Source organism: Pteropus medius, unplaced genomic scaffold (genome assembly GCF_902729225.1).
Source record: "Pteropus medius unplaced genomic scaffold, Ma_sr-lr_union100, whole genome shotgun sequence".
NCBI lineage: Eukaryota > Metazoa > Chordata > Mammalia > Chiroptera > Pteropodidae > Pteropus > Pteropus medius.
The window spans coordinates 747,791-762,263 of NW_024341894.1; the positions used below are offsets into that span (position 1 = coordinate 747,791).

The 14,473-nt window shown below is 36.0% G+C and overlaps 1 protein-coding gene across 3 annotated transcripts in view; it reads left to right on the forward strand.

The window, feature by feature from the left end:
• Window positions 1–14,473, forward strand: part of GRIN3A (glutamate ionotropic receptor NMDA type subunit 3A) — a 142,385-nt gene that overhangs the window by 98,734 nt on the left and 29,178 nt on the right. For all 3 annotated transcript variants that reach the window (XM_039855527.1, XM_039855522.1, XM_039855512.1), the window contains exons 5-6: window positions 343–458; window positions 9,844–9,995. In XM_039855527.1, coding sequence (XP_039711461.1) covers window positions 343–458; window positions 9,844–9,995 — 268 coding nt within the window. The remainder of the gene's footprint in view (window positions 1–342; window positions 459–9,843; window positions 9,996–14,473) is intronic.

Sequence of the window (14,473 nt, forward strand, 5' to 3'; positions counted from 1 at the left end):
TGCCTAGCACAAAGAAGTCACTCGGTTAATGTTAGAGAAATGAACCTTCCCATGCAATTCAGAGCCACTCTGGCTTTGTTGTTAGATTTAGCAGTAATGAAGGAACTGGTAGACAAACCCATTAGAAAGAGGTCTTGCTCTCTCATAAGAGTAGCTGTTTTCCATGCTCTGTTCTCTACAGGTCAGTGAGATGTCAACAAGGCTGAGTCAGCAGCTAGCTAGCTTGTGCTGCCCTTTATGTCCAGGTTTCTGTCCCCTAAACAAAAGACAGCTGTCAGGCTTAGTGCTCCCTGTCCATTAATGAATCATTTTTTGCTTTTCTTCTCTTGGTCTTAAATATAGGAATGATCCAGAGAAACTAGACGCCTTCATCATGGACAAAGCCCTTCTGGATTATGAAGTGTCAATAGATGCTGACTGCAAACTTCTTACTGTGGGGAAGCCGTTTGCCATAGAAGGTATTAATCAGTCATTCTTAATTCACTTTTACTCAAGATGTGCTCATTTTGCCAACCTAGCAAGTCACAGATGCCAAAGTCAGAGGCAAAATACTATTCATCTTCCCTTGTTTTCATTTTCAACGCATAAGCATTTAGCTATTAAATTGCTGAAGTTAGGAATTTATTTTTCACCTACTCCACAAACATTTATTTACCCAACTGTTAGAGAGGAAAAAAGACAACAACAAAAATATTGTTACCCAAATGATGATGCTTCAGATATCTGGGGGGAGGTGGCATAGTGTAATAAATGGGGAGCCCGATTTTAAATTAATCTGTATTTTCTAATGACCAAGCCCTATAATGAATCTGATTCAAAAATGCAAAACCTAGAATGATTGCATTTTACAACTGGAAGAAATGTTGATCTAATTGAATCTACTCGCTTTATACACAAGAAAGCCCAGGGTCATTACTTCACTTTTCCATAGTCACACAATTAGATGATAACACTGGAATTAGAATCCAACTCTCACGGTTCTTAAATAAATGTTTTTCCACTAGTTGGAAAATAAGTAGGAAAAAAATATCTCATTCTATATCCTAATAACCTTTAAGAGTCCTAAACAATACCATGTTTGGGACCTCAGATTTGCCTTTCTCCCCACTAACAGCAAATTTTTGCTTCCAACTAGATCAACCAATCGATTGAACTTCAGGACCAAAGAAAGATTGCTTTGTCTATAGCTGCTTTCATTCTAGACAACAGCTGATATATAGAGCTGATAGTATGAACCAGCAAATTTCATGTCTCCCAGTTCCCAGCTTCCCTTCTCTGACAGTTTATGTTGGCTCTCGAGACAACCATGTTCACTTGTCAGAAAACACTTCGACATGAAACAAACCTATGGGCGTGCCCAAGTCCCGTTTCCAGAAAATTGTACTTTCCTTCATGTTAAGTAGTGTATCAAGACTACTCTGATTCCAATTTTCCAACCACGGTTGGTCTCTGTCTCCCCTAAACACATCGGCAAATTCTGTACTTAAGTCTTTGCTTTCATGATGAATGAGATTGTAGCAGCTGATGCTGTTTCTTTGCACCTTCTCCTAAGAGAAATCAATCTCCTCTCCAGGCAAAGTGACCTCCACCTGAACTAGGGATAGAATTCAGGAAGAGAGGGATTTAGTAGTAGTGGTCTTCTATTTAGACTATAGTCTGAGCTAGCAAAAGCACAAAAACAAAACCAAAAAAGCTTGAAAACCAAAAGAACATTTATTATATAACCCTATTTTGATGTAACAGTGGAAAAATTCCAGTTTTTTTTTTTTTTTTTTTTGAGGCATCTGGAGATATGGAAGGGATGTTACATTTTTTCTGTCCTAGATTCACTGAGTAATTGAAGTCCCTTCTGCCATTTGCAGCTACTAACAATGAATCACTGGTAGCGGGCATAAGAATGAAGGACTCCATTTTCCACCTTTGTCTTCAGGGGGCAACCCTATCTTGTCAAAAGACAGTGGTGAGATGGCTTATTTGCCTCTGCTAGACCCCAGTGCCAGATGCCACACAATTAACTTCCCACTGGTTTTCTGTTTACATTTCCATCTGTGCTCCTGAGACTTAGTGTCTTGCATTTCACATCATCTCTAGACACCATATTGTTTTCAAAGAGAATAAGCACAAAATGGCCCATGGAAGAACTCTCCGTGCAAGAGGGCAGAAAGAGAACATTCTCATCATCATTGGTTTATTGTAAAACAACAACAACAACAAAACATTGCTAGTTTAATCTGAGTGTGGTGCAAATCGGAAAATTTACTTTAATACTGTCCTTGACAACAAGTTCACAGCCTAAAAACAGAATTCGGTAAAACACAAAGGGAGGTTGAGGTTACTTATAAGTTACAAACAACAATGTGATAGAAATACTAGAAAAGGTCTCGATTGCTGCTTTTTAAAAAAAAAAAATGTTAGCCTCATAGATTTTTAGGGAATATTTCTCTCTTAATGAAATTTTTAAAAATATTACATGCTTTACTTTAATAACACTTAGGTTTCTCAAACTTATGTGGACTTTATTATTCATTAATTAGACTTTATAGGCATAAAAATATCATCAAAGCAATTTATGAACACTTCCTACTTACAGGAATGCTTCATATGTCTATCTATATCCTTTCGCAAGATTTAGTATAATGTTAGGCACATAACGGTTATGTAAAATGATGTATTACCTATTAATGTAACTCATTAGGTTAGATTTGAAATAAGTACTTCATTCACTTACTAATGTAGTCAATCAAAAGCACCCTGATATTTCTGCATATACTTTACCAAGTCCTTAAATGACTTCAGGAACTTAGGAGGGAAAATGGAGTCCATTGATTCCTTCATGCTCAATATACATTCACTCTATATAGTATTGATATTCCACCAACTCAGTGTGACTACTGAATACCCCTCCCAACTTCATCATTCTGCATTTATTTAGGCTTAAAAGATAAAAGGTGAGGCAAATGAGAGACGGTGGCTCCATGATGAGTTTGAAACCTTTTCATGAGTTCTTGGCACCGCAAACCAAAACTATTAAGAATTCAGTAGCATGTGGGAAGTCTTTGGTTGTTAAATACTATATACACCAGGGGCACAAAGACATTTTGCTTGCTCTGGAAAAAAAGAAAGTGTTGAGATAAATGAATACATGTCCCAAATTTATGCATTGGAGTTAGCTGACAATAAAGGTCAAATGAGAAAGAAGAGTAATGGAACTGCACAGTAATGATTTGTGACCTTTCTGCCAAAGACCTTTGCCCGTTTTTGTGTTTGTTCTTTTACTCCCTTTCCACTAATAATTTAATACAGTACTTCGAGAAGTAGCTGTGGAGCCTGAGTGTTTGGGTTAGAATAGAATTGCTGTTACTAATTGCTACATTAGGCAAGTCACTTAATCTGTTCTTCAGGTTCCTCATCTGCATAATGGGTTTATGAATAATACATCTGTAATAGAGTTGTTGTACAGATTAAGTAAAATAATACATGTAAAGCGTATACAAGCACATAGTAAGTGCCTAATAAATTATTATTCAGCATATTGAATTAATAGAGACCCATTCACCATAAAACTATGCCAGGATACATAGCCTTCATATATCTCAGTTTCCCCCACATACTTCTCTCTCCACTTTGAGGTTCTGGAGGTAAAGGAAACTCATTTTTAATGTCTCCTTTATAGTTTGGACTATTACAATATGTTCTTAACCATTACTCCAGCGTAGGTAATACGGTATTCCAAGGACAGACTGCAAAACTGAATTCATCTGTCTTCCTGAAGCATTTTTAATGCTGAGATCTTATTTTCAAAATATCTATTTTCCAACCACATTTCAGGAAGTTCTTTTAGCCTATGAATTTCTAACTTATACATTGCTGGCCAAAATACATTTCTACCACTCTTAGCTGAGTAAAGCTGATTTATCCATGGGGAAAAGATCAAAATTCTCTTCTGAAAATTGTTCTCTTGGGCTATTAAGCTGTATCCAATTTCCAGGGTGCCTTCATCTTTAGGGTTGAAGGATTCCATTTTGCTCCATCCATCAACTACAAAATAGTCAACCTCGTCTTTATTGCACAGCCATGTTTCTAGTGATAATGAAAGCAACTCGGGCTGCTAAGTTGAGTCAGCAATTTAAAAATAAGAATTCTTTGACCAATGAACACAATCAAATTTGAAAAGCAACCGATAAAGAGAAGGTAGAGATGAAACCTTCAAGGTTTTAGTATTTTATGTTTCTGAGTAAAATGGATTTGTATGTTTTTTTAACAAATACCTCTTCTCATCGCCACATAATGTTTTTCTTATTTCTCCCCTTGTTCTGTATGCCGAGTTTGTTTTAGTTAGTTAATAATGTTTATTAAAGCTAAAAATCATTAAAATGTCAATACTCGATATATGCATTGAAATAGAAATTTAAAAGGACAGTAATCTATTTTTAGCAGTCAATTGCAAATTAAACTGGACATGATGGAGCGGAGCAATTTAATATTTATTATTTCCTATGTAGCAATCTTTCATAAATGTCTGCAACTTCCACATAGCTTTTTCCCTAAGGCATTTTTTCTTCTTTTTGTTGTAGTGCCAAAATTCTATTCTTAGAATATGTAGATTCATTATAAAAGTATTAACTTCAAATTTTTAAACTTTCATTTCATGTATTTTTGTCTCACCTGCCCAAAATACCACTATCAAGAATCAATCTAAGACATCTTCTCTCACCCTCTCATCTGGTAGCAATCCGTTATTCTCTGAACTCCACAGAGTTTTATCCATCTTCCTCATTGCATCCTAGTCATTATACTTTTACCTTTACTGAATTTATGCCTCACCTATCTTTTTTCCCAAGAAAAGTCCTGTAACCTCCCACCATGTTGTGTATTTATTTATGTATGCCTTATCTCCCCTGTGCTACCATGAGCGCTTTGCATGTGTGTGTTTTCTTTTCTTTTTCTGTTTTCTATTAAATTTATTAGGGTGACATTGGTTAATAAAATTATATAGGTCTCAAGTGTACAATTAACCACCCAAAGTCAAATCTTTTTCTGTCACCATATATTTGATCCCCTTTACCCTTATCTACATCCCCCCTCCCCTCTTTCCATCTGGTAACCTAAACTGTTTGTATCTATGAGGTTTTTTTTTTAATTAGCCATGTTGAGTAAACTGGCATTTGGGTTTTTTTTTTATTTTATTTTATATTTGTTTTCAAATTATACCATACCTTGGTTGAACATTTATATAATTTATGAGTGATTCCTCCCAATTACTCTAGCACCCATCTGTGGCTCTGCACACATATGTATTGTGATGCTACTGACTGTGTATTCCCTGTTAACACAGCCGATTCTCCATCCCTGTGACTGTTTTGTAACTACTAATTTGTACTTCTTCATCCCTTCACCTTTTCCACCCAGCTCCCCAACCCCCCTCCCCTTTGGCCATCACCAGATTATCCTCTGTATCTTTGAGTCTGTTTTCATTTAGTTTGTTCCTTTTGTTCCTTAAATTCCACATATAAGTGAAATCATACGGTATTTATCTTTCTCTGTCTGACTTATTTCACTCAGCATAATACCCTCTAGGCCCATCCATGTCGTTGCAAGTGGTAAGATTTTTTTTTTTTTTAATGGCTGAGTAATATTACATTGTATTATGAACCATAACATCTTTATCCAATCATCTATCGTTGGGCATTTAGGTTGCTTCCACATCTTGGCTATTGAGAATAGTGCTGCCGTGAACATAGGGGTGCATAGATCTTTATGAAGATATAGAGTCCAAGTGAGAATATAGAGTCCAAACTCATTAGTTTTGGACTAATGTGTTTTGTTTTGTTTTTTTTGGATAAATACCCAGAAGTACAATTGCTGGGTCATTAGTGTTTTGTTTTGTTTTTTGGATAAATACCCAGAAGAACAATTGCTGGGTCAAAAGAGGTTCTACATTTAATTTTTTGAGGAACCTCCGAACTGTTTTCCTTAGAGGCCATACCAATATACAATCCCACCAACAGTGTACAAAGGTTCCCTTTTCTCAACATTTTCACCAATACTTATTGTTTTATTGATGATAGCCATTCTGAGAGGTATAAGGTGATATCTCATTGTAGTTTTAATTTGCATTTCTATGATAATTAGTGATCTTGAGCATCTTTTCATATGTCTATTGGCCATCTGTATTTCCTCCTTGGAGAAATACCTATTCAGGTCTTCTGCTCATTTTTTAATTGGGTTGTTTGTTTTTTGTTGTCGAGTTGTGTGAGTTCTTTATAAATTTTGGATATCAACCCCTTATCAGATGTATCACAGGTGACTATCTTCTCCCATTCAGTAGGTTTTCTTTTTGTTTTGTTGCTCTGAGTTTTGTTTGTTTGTCTTGTTCGTTTGTTACTTTCGGTTTTATATCTCACATGAGTGAAATCACGTGGTTCTGAACCCTTTCCGTCTGACTTATTTCACTTAGCATGATTATCTAAAGATCCATCCATGTTGTCAAAATCCATGAGCTTCTGATGATTAGACTCAATGTCTGATTTCACTTCATAACCTCCATAGCACTTGGCAGAGTGTCTGGAACGGAATGAGCATTCAATACATGTTTGTGAGATTAATGAACAGGTGAATAGGTGTGCAACAATTGCTTATCAATTGAAAAATGAAAACAAGTCTGCCATTATTACACTACTGTGAACTGAAATCATTTAAGAGAACTTTTTGGAGGAACATAAACAAGGAGCATCCTTCCTAGTTAATTTTCTCATATATGTATATATGGTGTATATGTGTATGTATACAGATATATACCAATGAGGGCCAAACTTACACTGTATTTATAAAATTTAATGAAACAATTCATAAACAAAATCTGCTCATGAATGTTATATATTTGTCTGCTATTGAAAACAAACCACCAGTTTAGATGATTGTGATTTTTTTACTGAACTGTCTAGTTTGGGGTGGTTATATTAATAGGATTGTAGTGATAGGGGCTGCATTGAAGGGGCAGAAATAAGTCAAGTATTACCTTGTCTTGGTCTCATGCTATACTAGATACAGTGGAAATAGCACTGGTTTTAGACTCAAACATATCTACTTTCAAGTACTAGCTTTGCCAACTATGAGCTGTGTGGTGACTGTGGCTGGTTTACTTATTCAGTCTTTAACACTGTAATACATATTCTGCATGGGTTCATATGAGGATTAGACACATGTAGAATAGTGTCTGGCACACAGTAGGGCTCAGTATCTTCTAGTTATTAATAGAATCCCAGAGTGACTTAACTGAACTGTATGCCACAATCTAGTACACAGTCTTGGTCTAGTGCATGATCTAAAAATGGGGTAAGATATGTAATAAGTTTATTACAGAATTGGTACATAGTAGGTCTTGGTATATAGTAAGCCCTTGATAAATGTTAGAAGTTACTGTTGTTGTTGTTGTTGAAAACTATTGCCTCAGAGGCTGAGTATTATTGTATTTTTTATAATATTTTTATAATACAGAGTTTGTATTGTATTGTATTGTATTGTATTGTATTGTATTGCATTGTATTGTATTGTAAAAAATACAATATTATTCAACAAACTTAGCCTAATTATCCTAACCATCAACCCAGATAGTTCCAAGCCCTCCTACAATATGTTTGTATATGCTCCAGTTCTTCTCCCTCATGGTCTTATCTCATTTATAATGAAATAATCATTATGTGGTACATTATTTAATATCTGTCTTCTTTATAGAGTGAATGCACTGCAACAGCAGGGACAATATCTACTTTGCTCACTGCTAAATCTCAACCACTTAACACAGTGCCTATTCACTCAGTATATTTGTTGAATGAACTGAATGTATGAATGAATGTGTGAGTAAATCCGTAAGTTGGTGAATATTATTATATGCGTGCCTAGGATTGTGCCTGGCATGTAAATAAGTACTGAATGAATGTATGTGCAACTGAACTGTCAATAGCATTCATTGTAATAAACATTTCTAAAGAACACTGCTTACTTCCTTATAGTTACTCATTATAAAAAATGTTATTTAATGATAACATCAGCAGCGGAACAGGCTGCCAGTGTAAAGCCTTTTATTGTCAGTCTTGCCTTTCAAAGCCAAAAGCTACGAGGCACAAAACAGGCACTCAAAATAGCTTTTTGTATGGAAAATTCTAATCATGCTCTTGACATTGTCATCATTTCCTTGACTTGTCATTGTTAAAGAACAAACAAAATTATCAGGGAACAGAAAACATACAGCTCTTTAAAACTCAAAATTTTTTCTGTATTATTTATGTCTTTTATTGGTTATACATGCATCTCATACAGGCCTCATCTTTGTTTGAAAAAGGATTTGTGCAATTTGTGTATCTGCAATAAAAAAGGAACAAAAACTAATTTCCTTGGAAATAAATTGTAAAATACAATAATTATAGTAGATATTTGTTTCCAGTAAATATCTTTGGAATCATGACAGCCTTTTAGTGAAAAAAGAAAGTAACTATATTTTTAATTTCTCTTCCTCAGTCATCTTGAGAGCAAAGCATCTTTTTTTTTTTTTTGACTCTGCTATCCCATAGCTAAAGATAAAATGTAGGTAATTAGCTCTTTCACATGGCTCATCAAAGAGATTAACAGTGTAGGTACAGTTTGGAAAGCAAATAAAGCCACACAGAATGAGGATGGAGAGTCCAAGCTCATTAATAAAACTGGCAACAAATTACATCTACCTTTGTGTTCCTCTCTCCCTGACTCTCTTGCCTTGAGTAACTACTATCCCAGATTTTTGGTTTATCATATCCTTGATTTTTTTTTTAACTATACTTTAGTCATATACATATGAATTCCTAGACATATATTGTTTTATCTTAAACGTTTTTACATTTACACAATGAATTCGTGCTGTAATCTTCAGGGACCGACCTTTTTCACACAATATCATACTGCTAAGAGTCATCCATATTATTGCACATAGTTCTAGCTCCTATATTTCACACCGTATAATATTCCAATTATGTGATTATTCCACAATTTATTTACCTGTTCTTTTATCGAGGAGCATTTGGGTTGTTTCCAATTTTTTGCTATTAAGAACAGTGTCTGTAAGAACATTCTTACACATATCTCTTGGTGTGCTGTGGAAGAGGTCTTTGGGGATGTACTTAGAATTGCTGGTTTTAGAGTTTATAAATGTTCAGCTGTACAAAATAATAACAAGCTGTTTTCCAAAGTGGTTATATCAATTTTACAACCACGGCAATGTGTAAGTAATCTTCTTGATCTTCTCCAACACTTGATAGTATCATTTTTTTAAATAATTGAAGTTAATTATTACAAGCTCTTGTTGATATTTTAGTTCTCATGCTTTGTCATATGTTCAGATGGTCTTATATTATTTAAAAATAAAGTGAAAGCAAAAGTGGGTCATGCATGACCAATGATGACAGTATGTCATAAATCAAAGATTATGATTAACCCACTTTTGCGTATTTAAGGTTCAGAGAAGGGGTTCTAGGAGTGGTGGATAGGGAATCCTAGCCCTGATAAAGAACTCAAAGATGGCTTCTAAGGAATATCTCGAAAGGAAGGGCAGAAGGCCTTGGAATACAATGTGCCACCTGTATACTGTGCACAGCCCATTCCTCTCATTTCCAGACTCATCTCATCTACTCAGAGAGACAGCAGATCTAAGGTAATCATACCTCGGATATCTTTGAGTCCTTTGAAGGCAAGACAGTGACAGTTCACCATACCTTTGTTACCAGGCCTGATGCCAATATCACACAAGTGTAGCAGCAACCCCTTAGGAACCCTCAGGTGGAAAACTCACCTGAGATTATATTTTTCTCGTAGGATACGGCATCGGTCTCCCACCCAACTCTCCATTGACCTCCAATATATCAGAACTAATCAGTCAATACAAGTCGCATGGGTTTATGGATGTGCTGCATGACAAGTGGTACAAAGTGGTTCCCTGTGGCAAGAGAAGTTTCGCTGTCACCGAGGTAAGAAAAAACTGATAAAATTGACACTTCTTATACCTTTACCTTGAAGAATGTGAGGAAGTGCTGTTCCCTGTGCCTTGTCAATAATCCAGGCTATTACATCCACTGGGACTTAACCATGATATTTGGATCACTCTTTTCACCTGAAGAGTGTTCATTCCTATAGAAATTTGCATTGAGACTTGTTTTTCTTGGATTTAAATGTGATGCTATTTTGATGAGTAAATGTCTGAATTTTGACTTTTCCCCTATATGCTATATTTACAAGTGCAAAAGAAATGCTGTTCTGAATTATAGTAATAACATCTGAAAATGACATTAACAGTGTTTGGCTTAACCATTAGTTGCTGGTCATGATGTGGACTTCAAATTATGCTTCAAGATCTAATCAGAGCTAACTTCCCAGGGCTCCAATGATGAATCCTTTGCAAGTTTAGAAAAACAGACATACCTTAATCTGTAATTCTTAGATTACAGAATCATAGTTTTCTTTTTTAAGTGAAAACAACCGATTCTCTTCTTTTACAGATGGGAAACTAATACCCAGAGATACTAAGTGATTTGCCCAAGGCACACAAATAGTCAGAATCTACTTCTTTTTATTGGAATGCTCTGCCTTTACGATGTAATTATAAAGAAACCTGCAAAGTGAGCCAGAAATTGGATGACTAAGATAAGAGACTAAAAGGTTTAATAAGAGCCACAGGAGTTCGGGTATTTAAAAGAGAAGCCAAATAAAACAGAACAAGGTCAGCCTGACATTTAAAAGAAAAAAATATAAAGCTAACAATAATGGCTTTCATATAGCTTGTATGAAACAACTTGTATATAGCCAACAACTCCCAAATATGTATTTCAACAGATACCTTTCTTTTGAGTTCCAGAACCATATATCCAATTTCCTATTTGATATCTCACTCAAATATCCCACAGACATCTCACATTTACCTTTCAAAAACTGAATCCTTGATCTTCCCTCTTAAATCTGCTTTTCTTCCTGTGCTTCATGTCTTGGCAATGGAACCTCTGTCCATCCAGTTACTCATTCCAAAAATCGGCAGGGACCCTTAATGCCTCCCCATCTCACCTTCTATATCCATCAACAGTTTGTAACTTCTCACACTATAAAATGTGTCTTAAATACGTCCATTTATTGCCATTTCCACTGTCATCACTTTAGTCCAAGCCATTATCCCTCGCCAGGATCACTGTAAAAATCTCCTAACTGGTCTCTATCGCTCTCTCTCTCTGTTTTCATTCCTGCCTTTCCTCAATTTGTTTTTCATATGGTAGAGCACTCTTCTGCTCAGATTGGGAAACAATCTGAAATACTGAACATGGCCTACAATGCCTTATGGCACGTGACCCTGCCTGCTTCTTCAGCCTCATCTCATGCCACTTTCTTCCTGACTCATTACAGCCCCACCACGATGATCTTTTTAGATAGAGATACCCAGTGGTTTTCCTACTTTAGGTGTATCTGCACATGCTATTCCCTCCTCCTCCTCAAATACTCTTTCCCTGATACTTATTCAGCTAATGCTTTCTCATTATAAACTCTCAGCTGAAATCCCCTTTTGTCTGAGCCTGCCATTGTCTGTGATTCAATCTGAATCATATCTCCCCTTAAAATCTTATATCTCACATTGTTTCATAGCACTTATCATAATTTATAAATTTTACTATTTGTTAACATCTATTTAATCAGATTACTATTTGTTAGTATATTTCTCCATTAGACTGTAAGACCTCTGGGGGCAAAAACTTTGCTTACTATTTTATTCTCTATGCCTGGTACATAGTAAGCATCTAGTAAGCATCTAGTAAGTATAAATGAATCAGAGAAACTGAGAAGAACTTGGGGAGTAGAAGGTAAGAACATAAAGCAAGAGCGATATTGGTAGTGTACTGGTTTAAATAGTGTTGACCCCAAAGTTCATGTCTACCCAGAACTTCAGAATGTAACCATATTTGGAGTCTTTTCAGAGATAATTATTTAAGATAAAATAAGACCATACTGGATTAGGATGGGCCCTAAATCTAATGGGCCATGTGTAGAGAAATACAGAACAGAAGCCCGTGTGATGACAGAGGCAGAGGCTGGAGTAATACAGCTACAAGCCAAGGAATGCCAAAGATTGGCAGCAACCACCAGAAGCTAAAAGAGAAGCATGGAACATATTCTGCCTCAGTCTTCAGAAGGACCAGCTCTGCTGATTCCTTGATTTCAGGCTTTCGACTTTCTGAAATGTGAAAGAAAAAAAATTTCTGTTGTTTTAAGCCACCCAGTTAGTGTAATTCATTACAGCAGCTATAGGAACCTAGTATAAGTATATCTTAGATAGATGATGATTGATAGATAGATAGATAGATAGATAGATAGATAGATAGATAGATAGATGTTGATTTTACTTAAATAACAGAAGTGTGCTTTTTCCTAAATCAGATATCACAAACCTAGAAGAGTAAATAACTATAACTATAAACAGAGGCAAGCCGGTCAATGCCCTTGACAATTAAATTGTCAGTTTTCCTGGCAGCCATGTCAAAAAGGAATATAAAATGAATTAGAAAGATTTTTAATCAAAAAAAGAAAAGGAAGTTAGTCTGTCTTTAGTACTAAATTCTAAAATAATTCTTTTTTTTTATGAATGACATTGAATAACAGAATTGGCAACGTTTGCAAGATGTAAATACTTCTCCTCTGGCTAATTCTTGTATCAGTGTTCCATAGACATTGTGTGAATGATGTTAGATATGACTCACTGAAAGCCTTTTGGGAGGCACTAAATATGTAATTGATATCCTTTGCTTCTTTATGATCTACCCAACCTGCTTCCAAGAACTTAGTCCACCTGGAAAAATGGACTTGTCTTGTCTAACAATATTTATCAAGCACCCACTATGGTACCAGACACAGTTCTAGATTCTTTGGATATATCCTTGAACAGAAAAGACAAAGGTGTCTGCCTTTGATGAGTTTGCATTGTAGCAGGAGGAGACAATACACAATAGACATACTACATGAGCAAATTAGATACTATGTACAAGATGAGAAGGATCAGGGTGATAACAGCAGTCATGGAAGTCCTCATTGAGAAGATAATCACTGAGCAAAGATTTGAAGGAAACAAAGAGGAAAATGGAGCATTAGAGAACTAGCATGTTCTATTTCTTACCATATGACAGAAAATACACTCGCGACATTAACTCATTGGTTCTCACTACAACTGTTTAAGGCAGGCATTTTTATCTTTATTTGGAGAGATTTACATGGGTTTTCATAAAAGAAATACTCAAACTTACACTGGTCAGCCGAGTCAATTCAGCCAAGAAAGAAACAAACCAATTGCTGGATTTTGCAAAGCAACAATCACTTGATGTTTTCTACCATTTGTTTGGACCATGATTAACTCAAGTCAAAATCTCCAAGTGATTCAAAATTGATAGCAAGACATTAGACAAGACAAAAGGAGACTCCCAGTCATGTCCCCAAAGCCTGCATTACAGAATGATTTGCATCTCTTCTGACCACAGGCACACCTCTAGGCTACTGCCATTTCAGAGGACAATCAGACTAAGATGTCAGCTGAAGGGACCATCTGACTCCTGGGGCTAGCCTCTGAGGGCACAGGGCTCTGCAGACTCAGAACCTAACTCTACTTGGGCACACAGAGGGGAGCAGACTTTTGGAAATGAACACAACCACTAACATAAACCTGTTTATTCAAATATGAAAACATGTAACACAAAGCACAGTACAGCAAAAGCAGGTATGTTCTCGAGAATACACCCACCCAGTGCTCTCCAGGAAGATATTCTTCTTTTTATTTCTGACCTTGCTTCTCAACTGCCAGGTACAGTCCAAGTATGTGTCTATTAACACAGAGAAATCAACACCTTTTCACTCCAAAAATATATTCTAGCTCAGCTAAAGAATTATATGGTCACCTAGTAATAAGACACGAAAGACGCCTTTTCCCCTCTATTTTTGACAGTTGGACTTTAATACTTAGTCCCCTGTGAGAACCTTGATCTATTCACCTCTCATCTCTTGGCAACTCTAGAACTGTCTAACTGCAGTTTTTCTGAAAATAAACTCACTTTTTTTTTTTAATTCCACGGTTTTATCTGCTCCCCAGAGTCACCTAGGAAATTGCAGGTCCAATTCTGCAGACCAGACTCCAGCAATTTTCAGAGAGGAATTTTAAATTGACCTCAGATGTTTCCCATGATCCTCCTAGCACACCTGTGCCTCTGCCCACCATAGACTCATTGTAGATCAATTCCCCTGGGGAAAACATATGGCAGGCTTTAAATTTCCGTCATTTCCTTTGACTCAGGAAAAACAAAAAAGTTTTTTTTTCAAATCATTGACTGAATTTAAGAGCTCTAGGACAACAATTTTGTGAAATCTGTTATTTACAGATCAGGAAAAGGAAGGCAACGGATCACAAGTTAGCAAACTTAAAATTCTT